This window comes from Juglans microcarpa x Juglans regia, chromosome 1D (genome assembly GCF_004785595.1).
Source record: "Juglans microcarpa x Juglans regia isolate MS1-56 chromosome 1D, Jm3101_v1.0, whole genome shotgun sequence".
NCBI classification, from domain to species: Eukaryota; Viridiplantae; Streptophyta; class Magnoliopsida; order Fagales; family Juglandaceae; genus Juglans; species Juglans microcarpa x Juglans regia.
Window position 1 is genome coordinate 3,976,693 of NC_054594.1, and position 18,855 is coordinate 3,995,547.

General features: G+C 34.7%; 1 protein-coding gene across 1 annotated transcript; it reads left to right on the plus strand.

Annotated features, from left to right (window-relative positions):
- Positions 1 to 1,851: 1,851 nt before the first annotated feature.
- Positions 1,852 to 6,904, plus strand: LOC121253131 (cytochrome P450 90B1-like). The gene is made up of 8 exons (XM_041153066.1): positions 1,852 to 2,311; positions 2,420 to 2,744; positions 2,827 to 2,979; positions 3,071 to 3,322; positions 3,416 to 3,508; positions 3,630 to 3,708; positions 3,840 to 3,946; positions 6,191 to 6,904. The coding sequence occupies exons 1-8, from the start codon at positions 2,094 to 2,096 to the stop codon at positions 6,443 to 6,445; spliced, it is 1,482 nt and encodes a 493-aa protein (XP_041009000.1). The 5' UTR covers positions 1,852 to 2,093; the 3' UTR covers positions 6,446 to 6,904.
- The last annotated feature ends 11,951 nt before the right edge of the window (positions 6,905 to 18,855 follow it).

Below are 18,855 nucleotides of genomic sequence, written 5' to 3' on the forward strand. Positions count from 1 at the left end.
TTTTGAAAAGGAAGCCCGACAAACTCCAACAAATATTTAATAATGATTTTTAAAAGATAATGAAAAATATTCAAGAATTTGAGCCAATAAATTTATCTAGTCGAATTATTCTTTTAATCAACTATTATTCATTCTCTATATTCTATACTTTATAAAAATATATATATATATATATAATATGAGAGGTAGGAATAAATAATAAATAATGTATAACAAAACTATAATCTAGCCTCATATTTTCTTGACACTATTACTAAGAAAGAAATCGCCATAAAATTTTAACTGCAACATTGGCCTCAACATCAACATGATATTTCAGTGTAGACTCTAGACAGAGGTGGGGATCCTTAGGTGAAAACGAAATACAAAATGTAATTGGTTTCCCAGATTAATTTTATAGATAACGAGGCAGTGAGCCCTGGAGGTGAAGTAGTACTGGGGGCAGGGCCTAAGACGACAAGCTGGGTTATTAGGTCAAAGGGCTAGAGCGAGGACGGTACTCTGAAGTTGTCCCAGTACTGGATCCATTTCTACCCGATTGAATTTGAATCCACCGCTCTCTAGATTATTGTATAGGTATCTACTACGAGAGTACATGCACGGCAATGGTAGCAAGCTTTTATGAGAAACTAGTCCAAAATGTACACATCAACTCACTGCAACAACCCTAATTTTCTGGAAATTGTACGAGTACTGCATTTTCATTTAAAAAATGATATACATAATATATTGTACAATTTTTTATATAATAATATTTTAAATAAAAAATATTTTTATAAAAACATATTTTATAAAAATATTTATCATTAAAAATATTATTATATAAAATATTATACAATATATTATGTGTAAATTATTTTCTTTTTCATTTTTTACACCGATTATTCGCTTTAGACATTTGATTCGTCGGTTATTAACATTTTTAAACCTGGCCTTTTAGATCTCGTTTGAATTTAAAATTTATCTCAATTTATCTTATCTTATTATTATAATATTTTTAAAATTTTACACAAAATATAATAAACAATTCAACTTTTTCAAATATCAAAATAACTTTCTCAAATTTTTATACAAAATATAATAAAAAATTTAATTTTTATTCTACTATTTACAAATCATCTCAACTCATCTCTGAATACAAATCACTCCTTAAGGTCTTGTTGGTATAATAATAGATTTTTATATATTTTATTTTTAAACATCATTTAAATAGAAAATAATTTTAATTTTTTATCTAATTATTATGTAATTATTATAATTTTATTAAATTTTCAACTTAAAAGACAACAAATAATACAATTTTTTTAAGTTTCAAAATAAAAATAATATTAAAAAATTAAATTCAAATAATTTTTTAATAATAATTTAATTCAAAATTTTTTCCTGACTTTCTTAAAATTTAATAAAATATTTTAAGTCAAAATATTTTATTATTATTTATAAATATAATAAAATATTCTAAGTGTAATTTTAAGTAAAATTTCACTCTAGGGCCGAAATCATTATCTAGTACTTATCCTCATTTTATGAGATGAGAGTCTTTTTTGTTTATCAGAGCTATAATAATCAAAAGAAATAAAAAACAGTAGGGCATAGCTCCATGACTTCTACTCCTACTACATGAGCATCTGCTTGCTTTTTTGCATGCCACGTTTTATCAAACTGTAGGATTAGTTTACCAAAAAGTTAGATGGAAAGTATGTATGGCCACGGAAAAGTCACGCATGAATTATGAGCAAAACAAAATTTTGGAACGTAAAAAAATGTTATTTTATTTGTACAGATTAGCATTTTCCATGTGTAAAGCCAATTTTCATGCTATACTTTCCGCTTATTTCGCTTGAAAACAGAAGAGAAGCTTATAAAAGCAGCCTATTGGCTTCAATGCATTCACTTAACACTGGTTTCATCGAAACCAACTGCTTATAAGTGATTTTTAAATCCTCCTGAAAATGGAAGTACTTCTTTTTCAGCAGACGTAGAACTGCAAAAAGAAGCAGATGATATCTTCTGATTCAAACTGCTTACAACAAGCTAAGCAAATCCCACGCAAAACCCACACGCTCACAAATTAAGAGGGAGATAGATCAGTCATGAAGTCAATCTCCATGCCTGACTCAGTGCTAATTCTCTGTTCTCTTCCCTCCATCTTAGCTTTGCTTCTGATCTTTATCCTCATCAAAAGAAAGCGAAGCAGACTCAATCTTCCACCAGGAAACATGGGCTGGCCTTTTCTTGGTGAAACTATCGGCTATCTTAAGCCTTACTCTGCTACTTCAATTGGAGAATTCATGGAGAAACACATATCAAGGTAAAACCACACTCTACACCCACAAAAAAAGAAGACCCTAAAACCGAAACTTTATATTCTACCCATACAGTTAGAGCAGTAGTACTTACACTCTTACTCATTCTTCAGATATGGCAAAATTTACAAGTCTAATTTGTTTGGAGAGCCAACAATCGTCTCGGCAGATGCTGGGCTTAATAGATTCATTCTACAGAATGAAGGAAGATTATTTGAATGCAGCTATCCTAGAAGCATAGGTGGAATTCTTGGAAAATGGTCTATGTTGGTATTAGTTGGAGACATGCACAGAGACATGAGGAGTATTTCCCTCAACTTCTTAAGCCATGCCAGGCTTAGGACTCATCTTTTGAGAGAGGTGGAGAAGCATACCGTGCTTGTACTAAGCACCTGGAAGGAGAATTCTATATTTTCAGCTCAAGATGAAGCCAAAAAGGTAAAAAAAACTTGGAAAGATAACTTGTAATATACATTAAGACATTTATTGAGCCAGCATAGCTTAGTAATAAGAATTGCAGTTTACCTTCAATCTGATGGCAAAGCATATCATGAGCATGGATCCCGGGATGCCCGAGACCGAGCAGCTGAAGAAAGAATATATTACTTTCATGAAGGGAGTGGTGTCGGCTCCTCTGAATTTTCCTGGAACTGCATATAGAAAGGCCTTGCAGGTAAGTATTTTTATCCCACTGGACGATGATTCTGTTCTCAACATAAAACATGGATTCCTTGTTTCATCTTGTTTGATGCTCTGCTTCACAGTCTCGAGGGACCATCCTTAAGTTTATTGAGCGAAAAATGGAAGATAGAATACGGAAAACGAAGGAGGAGAGCGAAGATATGGAGGAAGACGATCTTCTTGGATGGGTCTTGCAGCATTCCAATCTTTCAACCGAGCAAATTCTTGACTTGATCTTAAGCTTGCTCTTCGCCGGCCATGAAACTTCATCAGTAGCCATAGCTTTAGCTATATACTTCCTGCCAGGTTGTCCCAGTGCTATTCAACAACTCAAAGTAAGAAACTCCTCGGAATCCTTTTCTTTTTCAATTCTTTTACTATCTTTTATGTTGATCGTATTTTTTCACCCACTTGCTGTTTTAATTCAGGAAGAACACCTCCAAATTGCCAGAGCCAAGAAGCAAGCAGGAGAAATGGAATTGAGTTGGGATGACTACAAGAAAATGGAATTCACCCAATGTGTAAGCTCTCTCAGGAGTGTTTTAAAAATCTTTTTGTCGTACAATTATGGATCAAACTTGAAATGAGATTATTCCCACAAAGCAAATGATTTAAAGTTCTTTATTTTCTGATCATGTGAAGGTTATTAGTGAGACCCTCCGGCTTGGTAATGTGGTAAGGTTTCTCCACAGGAAGGCACTAAAAGATGTTCGGTATAGAGGTATGAGAAATCACTTAAAAATAAAAAATAAAAAATAAATGAGTGTAATTTCGCTGGAAGGTTGCCAGAAACTAACCCACTTTTTTAATTTTTTTAATTTTTTTTGCATTGTTTATCATTCTGATTGAAAGGGTATGACATTCCACGTGGATGGAAAGTGCTTCCGGTGATTGCAGCCGTGCATTTGGATCCTTTGCTTTTTGACCAGCCTCAACAGTTCAATCCCTGGAGATGGCAGGTGAGTTATGAGAGAGCCAGCTTAGACAGCATGCCTTCCATAATGAATGCTATCTTCTTCTTCTTCCCCTTCTTCCCTTTTCCTTATTAATATTATTCTATTTAAAATAAACTAGAGGGAGTTAGGAAAAGGGCAAAGGTTCTGACTAAATTAGCAGAGGTCCCCATGCACTCTCACTGGTTATAGTTGTGGCTCTCACTGGCAAGCAATTGGATAATTGGACGTGTGCTCCCAATGATTGTTTGTGAATGGTGGATGCATGGTATCAAAATTCATTTTCTTTTCTTTTATTTTTTTTATCTTGTTTTAGTACATACATATATATATATATATATGGTTGCTTAATTGATAATCTTAACCAAATCCAAGATTGCTCTTAAACTGTTCATGTAGAAGTCATTGTCTATGGTAAAAAGTTAAGTCTACGTACAGTCCCAATTTAGAGACGGTTCAAGCAAGTTATGTTTAAGAAGATTTTAAAATCATAATAATATCTTCTTAAAATGAATTTTTTTTTACCACCATTTATAATGAAACTGTACATGCAGTCTTCTACTTAGAATTGTAAATAAAATTTTTCTGAAAAAATAATCATTTAATTTGAGGGTAAAAAATATAGTTATTTTGTCTAATTAATTAGTATCTCTTTACGTGGGAATGATGCTAGAAATATCACCTAGGTAGTGGGACTAGATGCATGGAATAGACTGGATTAAAAAGAATCATTGTTTTTTATTTTTTATTTTTGAAACTAAAAAAAAAAAAAGGATCATTGCTAGAAGCGTATCAACTTTGTCCATAAATTTTATTTCAGATCTTGGGGGGACCAAAGGCCCCTTGCCTTCTACAGCTACGTCCTTATCTCAAATACCAGAATTAGGCACAAAAAAGTTTTTATAATTGACATATGATAATAATATTATTTCGATCCTTTCATATATCAAATTCCTGAGAAGAAGATAATGTGATAGCTGAGCATGTAAACTAAATTTTTTTTAACATAAAATCATAAGAAATTAAAATAAAAGGAGAAATTTTATTTTATATTTATTGTAATTTTTTTTTTTTTAATTTTATCGAAGTCTTTGACATCTATCTTCAATTGGGGTAAGGAAATATTTTAAAAAACATGCTGGGGATCTCTCGGATTTCCTTCGAGATGAACTGTCATGATCAGTGTAGCAATGTTACACAAGGTACGGCCGAGAACCCCACAGGTTTTGGCCATCTCTCTCTCTCTCGTTCTTCCCCTGCGTGCGTGTGGGCAGGGCCTCTTGGGTTTGAGATGATTAAAGCCCATGTGGATGGTGGGGACTCTAACATGCACGTGCATGAGTACCTTTCTGTGGTGGACCGTGTGTCATTAACAAAACTGGTCCTCACCAAATTCCCGAGAGAGAGAGAGAGAGAGAGAGAGAGAGAGAGGGGGGATCCCACTACTTCAATTGCAGGGGAAAATGAAAGAGAAAACAAACTAATTACTTCCTACGAATGGACAAAGATACTTGTGCGACAAGGTACTATTGTTATTCGTAGAATGTCCCATTTACCAGTATCATGAATATTATTGCCACGTACATCCATATTTTCTCCAATTTGTATCTACCATATGTATATCGATCAGTATCGCATCTTGTTTTTTACTTCCAAGTTGTGACAGTAAGTTTGGCTCCTATAAATTCTATCCAACTTGAAACCTATCGTCATGAATCAGTCTCACTATCTGCGAGTGTGGATAGTTGTGAAAGTGTTTTGTTTGTGAGCTACTTTAAAAATCATGGTATTCTCAGATATTCTTAAGTATCAAGAGAATACCTCGTTATTATTTATTATTTTATTATTATTTTTTATTTATTTTTTATTACTATTTAATATTCTATTATTATTTTTTCAGTATTATTCACGTAATATCTCAGAATGCCTTACTACCCATGTATGTCCTTAAAAAAGAGTTTTATCATTTGTTACGAGTACATGCATGGAATAAAAAATGAGTACATGCACGAGTATTCTAAACCTAATGCTCGAAGTTTTTAACTTGAAGTCTTGTTAAACATACATATCAACAGATCTATGGAGTTCTTTGATGCCTCTGTTTCTCTTTCTCTCACTCACAACATGATCTTTAATCTTTGTTAGAGATGTTGGACCTATATATAATACGAATATTCTAGACAAAAAACTGAGATATTTTGCTGTTTTTTTCGATCGGCCTCCTTGTAATGGTGGTGATGATTGGAGCAGAACAAAGGAATGGTTGGGTCTTCATCTAGTAGCCCGAGCATGACAGCAAGCAATAACAGCTTCATGCCATTTGGTGGAGGACCAAGACTCTGCGCCGGCTCAGAGTTCGCCAAGCTTGAAATGGCTGTCTTCATCCACCATCTAGTCCTCAACTACCACTGGGAGTTAGCCGATACGGATCAAGCTTATGCCTTCCCCTTTGTCGATTTCCCGAAAGGCCTACCAATCAGGGTGCAGCATCACAGCTTCATATAGTTTTTCCAAGAGTACAACAAACAGCTCATAGATGCATGAAAACTTTATGAAAAGAATCCTCAGCCTCAGCCTGATCAGCCTCTCTCGTCTGGACACAAAACAAAACAAATTGCTCATTTGTTGGTGATCAAGATCGAATTCTTTGGATTTTCCAACGGCTTAGTATAAGATCTCTTTTGGCTTTATCAATAGATCATAGTTCACATGAGCAAAGGGAAGACAAAGAACTGATGATGAAGTACAAATTAAAGATGCTAGGACCACGTCCCCAAATTGTAAATTTTATTTTCCTGTATAGTCCCTGATCTATCATTTTGGAACTTGGGAGCAATTATTAATATATATGTATATTCATTTATATACATGAAGCGATATGTAGAATTATGCGATTACGCGACGTTTACGTACTTCATGGTTGTATGTAGAATTACTCTTTCCATAATGCATGGTAATTTATTTCTCTATCATCCAAATATCATTTGTGTCTTTTTGTGATTCATTCAGAGTGAAGAGAGTAGAGTGCATTCTAAAAAATCTACAAAAGAAGATATGGCATAGTGATAAGTCTATTCACTACGGAGAAAAGAAGAAAAAAAACCATTCATGTTGTCTAACTACCATGAAATAATGAGCATAGTTAGTGTGCTGTAACTATCTAGGAAAAGTTTGGATACTTTCTCCTAGTCTCGCCAAAGCAAAATGGAAGGAAAGGAAACCCAGAGGAAAATAAAGGTTAGTTTGTCTTTTCAGGTGGCCGTGTCCCAATTCTCTTCTTCCCCCAGCTTGAGAGAAAGTTCAAAGCATTTTGGGCCCGTTCCTGGGTGTTGGTACCCTATGTTTGGTTGCTTTTGGGACCCTTTTCCATCTGCTCACCTTCTTCTCCGACTCTACTTTTCATACTCACGTAGCTCTTTTTGTTTTTTGACAATAAAAAGCAGAAAAAGAAAAGCATCTGCAACTTGATTGATCATGTCCACAATAGTAATTGTAAGCAAGAAAGAACAGATGAGATTTCCTGCATGGTCTCATGTTCATCTCAATCGATATAAATTCTAGCTTACCGACCGTACTGATTAATATTCAACCAAGCATTAAATCAATAGGGGACAATTGGGAAAACAGTAGTAGTGGATCGGAACGGCAAGAAGACCAAGAGGAAGGTCTAATTAATTGGAATTCATTATTGTAATGGGTCCGTGAAGGAAGAAGGCAGGCAAGAGGAATTGAATAAGGTGCTGCAGGCAAGGGGCCTCTATTTTGTCGATTGACAACAGGAATGTCGGCCACCCTCAGACCCCTTTTTTTTATACATGAATTAGATTGCAGTTTTGCACCTTAATTTTTTCATGCCTCTTTCAATTCCAATCCTCATCACCAGCCCCATGTCTCCTACCACAGAACTATTTTCCCTTTCAACGACTTCCTATTATGTTCTACAATTAATTTCAGTGTTTGGATGTGGGGATTATTTGATGCTATTAATTCTTGACATAATCAGCATTTTCATTTGCATTGTGTGCATGTTGATCATATTTACAACTTTCTGTAACTAATCATAAAAGAGTTATTTTATTCTCAAGCCTCTATACCACAAACTGCTTACATGACATAATTTAATTTGAGATAAATTTAAAAAATTTAAAATTTGAATTATGCTATATAAGCAGTGTGTGGTATAAAGGTTTTAGAATAGTAGTATTCATCATAGAATATAATAATAACGAGGCCATCGACTTGAATATCTACAACTATATAATTTTCGAGATAATAATGTTTTCCTTTTAAGCCATATATATCATTCAATCGTATATACATTAAATGCTCATGAATTGGATTATAAGTTGAAGTCATATCGATAGATAATTTAGAATTTTAAGAATCTAGAACATTGTTTTCTTTCCCACGCTTTGTCTTTTTCTTTTTTTCTGTTTTCCTTCTTTTATATATATATATATATATATATATATATATATATACATGTGTGTGTGTGTGTTTGTGTGTGTATAGATATATATATATCTAATTTTTTACGCGTTTGAAATCTACAAATTAATGCTACATTTAGAAAAGTCCACAATCAAATCATGATGCACGACTAAGTCACGATCAGCTATATATAATAATTTGGAAAGCTCGATTGTGAGAAACTTAATAATTATTAAAGTACTAAGTCCTCAGCTAAATTAGGAAGTGTTATATTCTTCTTCCAGAGGCGATGGTAGCCTCCTTGTTAGGTTTCCTTTCGCTTTCACTGTTCTTGATTTGTCATGCTCCTGGCTCCTCAGTGATTTATGAGTTTCTGTTATTGTCATGCTATCATGGATATTGATCTCCCTCCTCCTTTGTGGTATGGAAAGCTGCACGTTGTACGTACGTACGTAGACAATGATCTACAAACTAACGACGATGCATGATTATCATCATGTTCTACAATTAATTACATTTTGTGCCTATATGTTAAGACTAGGAATTAAGTAGTGTTTGGATGTGAGGATTAGATCATGCTATTCGAGACATAATCATTGTTTCTTTCCTTTTTTTTCTCGGCTAATCATTGTTTCATTTGCTTATGTTTATCATATTTACGACAAAAGAAATCCAAGGTCATTAATGCTGAATACAGAAAAGATCAAGTGCATGCATCTTGTAGTAATGCTTATTTTGTACGTGAGAAAATTATATATATCCCTATATATTTATAAGACCATCGTCCCAATAATACAAGAAATATCATCATTTATAACGAATTATTTGTGACGAAAATGATTATTTGTGATGAGATTAGACTTATTTTTTCAAGAAATAGTCATTTTGACAAAAAATAACTAGCAACAAATAAACAATTTTATTATAGTGCAAAATTAATAATTTTTTTAGAAGAAGAAAGTATCCAAATTTTATTTAATAGACCCTCATATTTTGCTAAAGAATATACAATTTTTCATGGTATCTAACTTTTTTGTAGAAGATCATAACAGTACCATATATCCTGAAAATAATGATAATTTGAAAAGGTAGATCTAGAAAAATTCAAACAAGTGATCCTCAGCTAAAGGAAGTAGCGTTTTCTCCTTAAATTGTTAGGTTTTATTTCGCTTTCGATGTTCTTTTGTCATGCTCGTAGCTCCTCAATGATTTATGAGTTTCTGTTATTGTTGCTATCATGCATGGATAGATGGTCTCCCTCCTCCTATGTGGTATGGGAAGCTGCACGTCGTAGATATAAATCATGTGGGATCTCAAAGAACACCGTTAGAGAGTTACGGACCAAAAAGGATCATGGACGGACAGTATAGTTCCCTTTCATTTTCCCTTCTGGTGGTTATCCACAAGCTAAGAAGAGAGGTGGAAGCCATATCTCTTTTCTAAGGTGGGGGGGTCCCTTTGCATTTCCCAAATAATGAGCATAGATTTGTACTATTTTTTGTGTACATATGTTCTTGATATTCAAAAGAAATGTACCATATAAGTACTCTTTGTAGATAAATTTGCTAGGGATTTATAATCTCGATAGAGAAATGATATTTATAATTCTAAGGCGTGCAAGTTTCGCGCACTTCTTTTAAAACAAAATCTTTATTTCTAAGGCACAAAGCTTGCATACCTTAATTAAGATAGTATCTAGCATTACTCATTTCAATAAAATCGATTATTTATAGTCACGATAATCTTTTATCAAACGGTCTCAAAACATATTCCAACGCTAGTCACTCTATATATCCCATATCAATCTCTTAAAAGGAAGAAAAAGTCAAATAAAAAAGGAAATTCATATTTATGCTAATGGAACTTTAGATTTTGGAACAAGCTCGAAAGAAATTAATAATATATTTTTTAAGGATAATGATACCCTTACGACCTTCTACCACTGCTTTACTATGCATCCTACATGTCATTATTTTTTGTTTTCTTCTCTGCGCTTCTCTCTACTTTCTGCAATTGTTGGACGCTTTAGGAGGTGATGTGATTTGCCTATTGCGTGTCAGTCTGCTATACCTTCTCGTGTAAGAATGCGTTTTCATTTTGAAATTCAAATCTTAGACCCTAGACTCAGGTTGCTTTCATTTTCGCTGGGCTCCTCCTCTCAATCCCAGGCCGAATGAGCCTCATTGTCTCAGGCTGAGAACGAAACTCTCCCGGTGTTGTTGAAGTGAGAGCAAACCTCTCCCAACGTCGTCGAAGGGTGAAGTCAAAGGCACCAAATAGGCAGAACGAACTCCTCCACTCCTAATGTGGGAACAACGGCACCATCGAATGTGAGATAAACACCATACTCATTCCCGAACCTCTCTCCCACACTAACTATGTCTCTCTTTGTCTCTATCTCTGTCTCTGTCTCTATCTGAGCCTCCTCTCCCCATCGAGTCACACCTTTTGCAGTGTGGCCACCGTACAACGGCGCCTTCGAAGGTAAGGGTACCTCTCTCTCTCTCTCTCTCTCTCTCTCTCTCTCGGGTTTGGATGATTTAGGTGAAATCACACTAGGGTTTGCTGCTGCCACGCACATCCGACTGACCCTCCGGAGCTGCTAGGTAACCCCACAAAAGTCATTCCATCACTCTGTGATTTTCTTTTCTAGGATGATTAGTTGGATTGTTGTACACCGTGCTTTATCAACAAAGTTTTTGAAACAATCACTTGGTAAGTTTAGGGAAATCCACTATTGTTCATGATAGAAGGAAATGAATGTTGGTGTTGTAACTCCTAACTCGAGACCCCATATATATACCACAATCTGCAATTTGGGTGTTTTATTATCTGATTATTAATATTTTGGAAAACAAATCATGCAATGTGTAAAAGATGATTAAAAGTCAGTCCAATGTGTATTTTCTTTTAAAACACATGCACTTTGTTCATTTGTTAGTCAACATCGAGAATTATAATCACAAACCCTTAAATTTTTTTTTTCGCTAGCAATTATGAAAAGGCATGAACAAGTTTTGCTTACAACTTTTCCAATCTCCATTTTTGCTAAAAGTGCATACTTAATTTTTTTTCTAAAATTTGGCTTTAGCCATTGTCCATCCTTTTTTCGTAAGCATTTTTGTATTTTAAAGGAGCTACATGCAGCTTGAATGAATCTGAGTCAAGTGTTTTAGAGAAGCTGCATTTTTTGTATTTCAAAGAAGCTACATCCAGCTTGTATAGTCATAACCTTGAATGAATGAGTCAAATAAGAGGTTTGGCCTACATATACATGATGATTGAATGAACAAAAAAGATATGCTCAAACATCTTAATTATGATGTCATGGTACCTAGTAAGCTTAGGGAAACTCTTTTTTTGTTAAAACTGCATAATTTATAGTTTTAAGCACACTTGGAGAGCGTAGTGCACCAGAGAGTTGTACGCTACGTTCGAGAAGGATGAATCGCTCCCGAAAAGGAATCTCCTGATTCTCTCCCAATTGGTTGGACCGTAGGTGCAATGATTTACTTCACGGGTGAGGTCTCTGGTTCAAGTCCAGGATGGCCCAGCTGCACCCAGTAAAAGAATAGAAAAAGCATCTAACTCCTTCATGCATGTTCCATTGGGCTTGGGGGGATATAGCTCAGTTGATAAAGCTTTGCTCTTGCAATTGGATTATATGTCTAATTGTCCAGATGATAATGATAGTATCTTGTACCTGAATCGGTGGCTCACCTTTTTTAGTAATGGAAAAGAGGACTGAAACATGCCATTGAAAGACTCTATTAAGAACAACAATAGGCTGTCAAGAACGTAGGGGAGGTAGGATGGACAGTTAGTCAGATCTAGTATGGATTGTACATGGATGATAGTTGGAGTCAGCGGCTCTCCTAGGGATCCCTCATCAGGGATCCCAAGGGAAGAGGATTAAGTTGGCCCTTGCGAACAACTTGATGCACCATCTCCTTTCAACCCTTTGATTGAAATGTAGCAAAATGAAGGAACTTTGACCATTGTCCACCCTTTATGGAGATGTGTGTATCATGAGGTTGTCACACTAAAGCTGTAAATCTCACCATGAGGCATGCCATTATTTGACATGAACAACGTCATCCATAGAGTAAAACCTTAATAAACCTCCAGAACCATAATTGTTATAACCAAATAAATGTTATGGATCATATTAATAATTAGAATATATGAAAAGCGACATGTAACTATAGAATGCAACTTTTCGGCGGGATTCTCTCAAGCTTTTCAAAGAAGTGAGAAAAATATGATGGTTTGGATGTTGACAGACAATTAAGAACTAAGTACTCGCAAGTTACATGTACTTCATAAACTTTCTCATTGTCTCCCTCTGTATAACAACCACTTATCATGATTCATAAGAAATTTTTATCTTTTATTTATTTTCTTTTAACACCCCCTCCCACAAAAAAAATAAAGTACATAACTACAAAAAAAATTCAAAATATATGAAAAGCGGCATATAACTATAGAAAGAAAAACAACCAATAAAACTTTGGAAAGATAACAAATTACATAGCTACAAAACTAGCTCCAACTCTTTTTGGAGTTTTTTTACACCACTGCACTATGCTTATAATTTAGTCTATTCTTCATTTTAGTTTAATTTGACTTGTGCATTGTTTTCTGTGTGACCCCTTTGTTAGTGTAAAATGTCCACAAATTCTGTGTTAAGCTCAGCTTCTAGATCAACATCTGACGATCCAATATGCAATATGTCGGTGTGGTGTAAAAGCAAGCCTAAAGATTTGTTGTAAGCGTGAAAATTATGGCAAATGATTTTTTACTCGTAAAAATTGACAGATTAGATGCGATATTTTAACCATGTCGTTGTGGTTGGAAAGCAAGTCTGACCTACATGGTTGCTATTTTGTTTGGCAGTATGGCCAGTTGTTTGGCAGTATGGCCAGTTATGCAAGTTTTTCACTTGGGTAGATCTTGAAATTCCTGAATACGGTAGAGCTATAATAAAACATTTCCAAACAATAAACAGACAATTGGTGGCAAATATTGCTCAACAAGATTTATCAGTTGACATAACAACATATAAGTGAAGGTCAATGGAAATAGAACTGCTACCCAACATCAAGTATAAATTTAAAACAAAATACGGAAAATCAAGATTCTCATGCATGATATAGGGCCGCATTTATAGTGTCGTTGATGTTTTTCTTATTTGTATTAATATGGCTGCTATTTTAGTTTAACCAGTCTGAACCATTTGGGATATTTTGTTGGTTTTTTGTCGAACATATTGTATATGATGTTGGAGTCTGAATACTGATGGCTATTTTACCTTGTTATCCAATTTCTTTACTGACGGCTATATGGTCTTGTTATCTAGGAACATGCATTTTTTCTTTCATTACTGATGGCTATATGCCTTTGTTATCTAATTTCCTTTACATGCTTAGTTTTAATGCTTGTTGTGTTGCATGTCAGGGTCTTATAGGGAGTAGCAACGTGTCTAGAAGTAGTGATGTTGAACGATGTCACTAGCCTATACTAGTAGCTCCAGTTGTAGAACCTTTATCCGCATAGTATATTTGCATTCTAAGTGACATATGTAGTCAACTGCATCAAAATATAAGTACATCTTTAAGTCATTAAACCAGTTGATATTTGTAGTGACTTGTCATTGCTGTTATATAAATTCATGTACTGACATGTCTTGGATGTGGTTAGACTAGTTGACATCCTTTCAGCTATTAAAGACTTGTATTTTAAAGAGGTTTATCTAAAAAAATCGCAATATAAACATCAGTAAATTTCAAAGACCGTCTAACTTATTGAACATGCCATTTTAATATATAAGAACTATATATACACACGATGTTGTTCACAAAAACTATTAAGACTATATAAAAACTATGAAGAGATTTCAATTACCACCTACTTTGGATATTTTGCTAGACATTGCACAATTAATTTTTGCTCAATTGTAGAGTTAGCATCTCAAGCTACAAAAATTTTAGAAAACCACTTGGTACAAGTAAATAACATTATGAACAAATATGAATGTTGGTCTTCCCTAGTTGCTTTTTTACGAAGTGAACGACAAATTGACAACTCTATAGCATTTGAGCCACCTGACTCTCTCATTTGTGCATATATCAAAGAACCGTCAAAATATCATTATATTTTCTAGCAAGAAATGCTCTTCCAAAGCTAGTTACAGTATAATATAACTCACAAGGTATAACTCAACCTTTTGCAGAATGTGGTTACTTTAATTTGGTGGCACAAAGTAAAACCCAAACTTTCACAGCGTAAGCAATAAAATATTGTTCCAACAGCAGCATGAATATGAGCACAAAAATCAGTTGTTGAAAATGAACACAAGGCAGAGCACAAAAACTGTCTTCTAGGGTGAGCACAAAACTGCCATAGCACAAATAGTACCACCAACCTTTACACCAAAATCAGCCAAATGAGCATAAATAACATAAGCCTGCACGTAGACATCAACACACTCAGCAATACAGTAAACTTTAAGGATTGCTCATCTTAATTAAGATATCAAACATCTTAATATATATACCTTACATCTTAAACAATGCCAATAGGTTGGCTACTTTAACTTAACAGCTTCCTTGCAAAATAGCGCTAAGAATAGATTTAAAATTCCAAACTTGCATTATATTGTTATACCAATGATTGTACTATTTTGAGTAAAATACAATTTCAGCATAAGTGTTAATCTAATATACATACAGATATCGACATCTACATCTTAATATGTAGGAGTAGCACAAGAGTTATGCTTGTCCAAGAGTTGGAAAGACGGTTGTACATATCAAGAGAAGAAAAGATACCCACAATTAATATCCTCAAAGAATCATATCTTATAAACAATACAAATGAATAATACCACAGTTGATCGAGCAGTAGAAGCTATATGAAAATCACGCTTAAGCAATCTAGGTGAGCCAACATTTGCGACAACAGTTCTATCTAGGCGTGGCCTATTCTTCTGTTTAAAATTTTAAGACGTATAGTTAATGCCGATAGGTTATAAAATATGATTATAAACACAAAATACAAAAACTACTAGACTTACCTAAGCCCTTTGAGTCTTTCTTTTTTTCAACTGATTCATTGCCTTTTCAGTCGATGATTGTTTCCTCTTAGAAATTGGCCTACCTTTACTGTAAGCAGCAACAAGACTTAATTTATTAGACCCCTTTGTCACCTCTAATAACTCAATAGAACGGCTATCACAAATTGACTGCACCTCAACCCACTCTAGCTTCAACTTACCCAATTGAGTTATTAACTTCACGCAATCTTTATTTGACATTCATACAATTAGAAAATGTTCAATTTATTCATTCGATGTATGTTTGGACTACAACTCAAATCAAAGCATGTAATCTCGTTTCAAGTCTTTCCTCCACCTATCAAGAATGTATTTGAAATGCAACTTTTTCTTGTCATGGAGTGTCAACATACTAATGATATGCCTACACAAATTGTCTTTAAAAGAAAACAACTGGCATGTGCAGCTTGCTTCAAACTCTTCATCATTAAAGTCAACAACATAATTTACAATTTTTCCAAATCCATCCATAACTTGGACCTGATGAGCCATATGATATGTAAAAATTCCTCATTCACTCTAAACTATCGATTCGCAACAATAAATCAACATTCTTAACTCTTCTTGAATTTCTTTAAATTTAGTATTTGTATAAGCTGCTTGGAACTGTCTCTTAATGTCATAAAAAGTTATGCATGAAATTTGTGTGTGGAATGAACTAAAGTCAGCTTCAATTTCATTCTCAATATTGCGCCTTAGTGCATGATCATATTGATCTACAAACTGCTTTAATGTTTTCTTTGAATTTACGTAATTATTAAAGAACGCACTCCTACCCTTACTTCTCTAAGTAGTTGATATTCATGCCCAAAAGTCATTTTTAACGTACACTGGCACCCATAAATAACGCTTAGAATGTAACCATTCAAGCCATGAATGGTCACGCAGATTAAAACTGTCAAGAAGTTGCAACCAAAACTTGTCGAATTCATAACGACAAAATGTGTCATAAAGACACATGTTTGAACACACCAAAATCGGTGGTTGAATTATCCATAATATGCCATAAGAAGATAACTCAGCATTCAAGAAATAATTAAGGAAAACAAATACTTATGCAGCTGACTTTTGATGCTATCGTATTGAGTGTACACACTAAATTTCTCGGAAACTTTTCTCATTACATGCCACAAGAAAAATCGATGTCAAGATTTCGAAAACACATTTGTAATTGCATTTTGTATAGTTTTATTTTGGTCTATTATTATGGCTTATGGTGTGCGGCCATTCATGCACTTAAGCCATGACTCAAATAACCATAAGAACGTATCCATATCCTTCCCAGAAATAAAGCCACATCTAAACAAAATCGATTGACCATGATGATTAATTCCTACAAAAGGAGCAAATGAGATTTTGTATGCATTGGTCAAGTACATCATGTTAAAAATTTTAACATCACCAAATGATTCATACGCATCTCTACTACGGGCATCCGCCCAAAACACATTTCGTAATCTGGTTTCATCATCAACATACATGACATAATAAAAACTATCATTTTGCACTCATATACGAGTAAAGTAGTTTTGTAATGCTTCAGCACCTCCTAACCCAAGCCAAAGTAATCTAACCTCACGTATGTAATTAAGTTCTCTCTCTCCAAATGTGAGATTCTCATACCCTCCTACCTCAGCAACGTAAGAATTGGAATTCTTGCTTAATTAAATGTAGGTCATATCATTGTATTCTAGTCTTCTCTTGCTTGGCTCATCCAACCTCTTATGACATTTAATGTAGCTTGCATTTCTAGGATATAGAGCAATGAGTGTGCTCAAGAACAACATGGGTCAAGAGAAACTCTCCTTTAGAACCTAATATGATATTGATTTTTACCTTGCATCCATTATGTTCTATCAATCTTGGTTTAAGAATATTCGAGAATGTGCTCACAATCACAAACATGCCTTGACAGATACAAGAAATGGTGACATACCTTATTTTCCCATTGGTTCCAATTTTAGAATTTCGCTTTGTCACTCCAACTTGCTTTGCATACCTCATATAGTACACCCTTACTTCCTCAACCGAGAAAATGTCATTTCCTCATTTGGCTCTTCAACAACATCCTTAGCTCCAACATTTAATTTCATCCCTACATAAACATAACATAACAAACAAAGATTAAAATAATAACAATAATAATAACCTTGCAAAGAAAAAAAATCAATGAAGCATGTCAAAAAAATCAATGATGCATCAAATACGGCATACATACAGCCAAAATACACACATCACACATGCTGTAACACCCCGTATTTTAGTGTATTTTCACTGAAAGATTATTTTTAATAATTCAAAAATTTATTCTCTTATTTTATAATTATCAGATATTTTAAATGGGTTATTTTATGATATTTGAATTGTGAAAATTAAATTGTTATGTTTTCTTAATATTTATTTATTGTTGTACATTTAAATTATTTTTCTTTTAAATTAATTGATTGTGGGATTTAATTATTTTATTTTTATTATATCATTACGTTTAAATTATTTTAATTTATTTGCTGTTTTAAAATCATCTTCGTTGGATTATTTTTTGTGACCCAAGATGTGAGGATTGGACCTCATTTCTTTTCCCCACTTTTATTTTTCTCTTTTTCTTTCCTTTTTTCTTTTCTTTTTGCTGCATTCCCTTTCCCCCCGCGCGACACCCTTCTCTCCCTCTCTTCCCGTGCGTCCGTGTCTCCCTCACCCAACCCATCTCCGTCGCGCCGCCGTGTGCGACACCGCCCCTCCCATCAGCTTCCCCATCGGCCGGCGACCATCTCCCTCCGTTTCCAGCTCCTCCATCGCTGCCGATAGCCCTCACGCACCACACCAAGCCACGGCGCTCTCTTCATTCCAGCGCCGTCGTCGCGCCACCACCGGCCACCATTTATTCACCACTTCATCATCGACCTCATAGCAACCTAATGGACCCAACCCCAGCTCCGATCCATCACCGGTGAAGCACATCCAACCCCATTTCTGATTTGGATATTTTTGCGCTAAAACCACCATTTGCGCCCCCACCCACGGCAAACCACCACCACGATTGGCTTCACCGACCTCTCTAAGCCCTACCCTATCAATTTCGAGTCTTGGATTGTCTCCGTTGAAAAGTGGGTATTTGAGACCCACGGCCACAGTGTATTTTACACTGTTTCGTTGCTGAGCCGCCACTTCTTGCACCTCCGTAATCCTTCGGAAATCATATTATAGCAATGTAAGTATTTTTCCAAATAACTATCGTGATTTAAATATATTTTTGCATTAACCCATATTATTGTGAACTGGTTGGACATGCCGGACTGAGTCCGAGGAGTTCGAGGGTCGGATGGATTGTGGACGGAGTTGTGTATTTGGTTAGTATTGTGAAATGTTGGTT

Bases quoted from the DNA above. Each gene is read 5' to 3' on its own strand.
- LOC121253131 (XM_041153066.1), top strand. From the start codon at position 2,094: ATGAAGTCAATCTCCATGCCTGACTCAGTGCTAATTCTCTGTTCTCTT. The intron at 2,312-2,419 runs GTAAAACCACAC...CTCATTCTTCAG, and splicing joins ATGGAGAAACACATATCAAG to ATATGGCAAAATTTACAAGT. The intron at 3,947-6,190 runs GTGAGTTATGAG...TGATTGGAGCAG, and splicing joins TCAATCCCTGGAGATGGCAG to AACAAAGGAATGGTTGGGTC.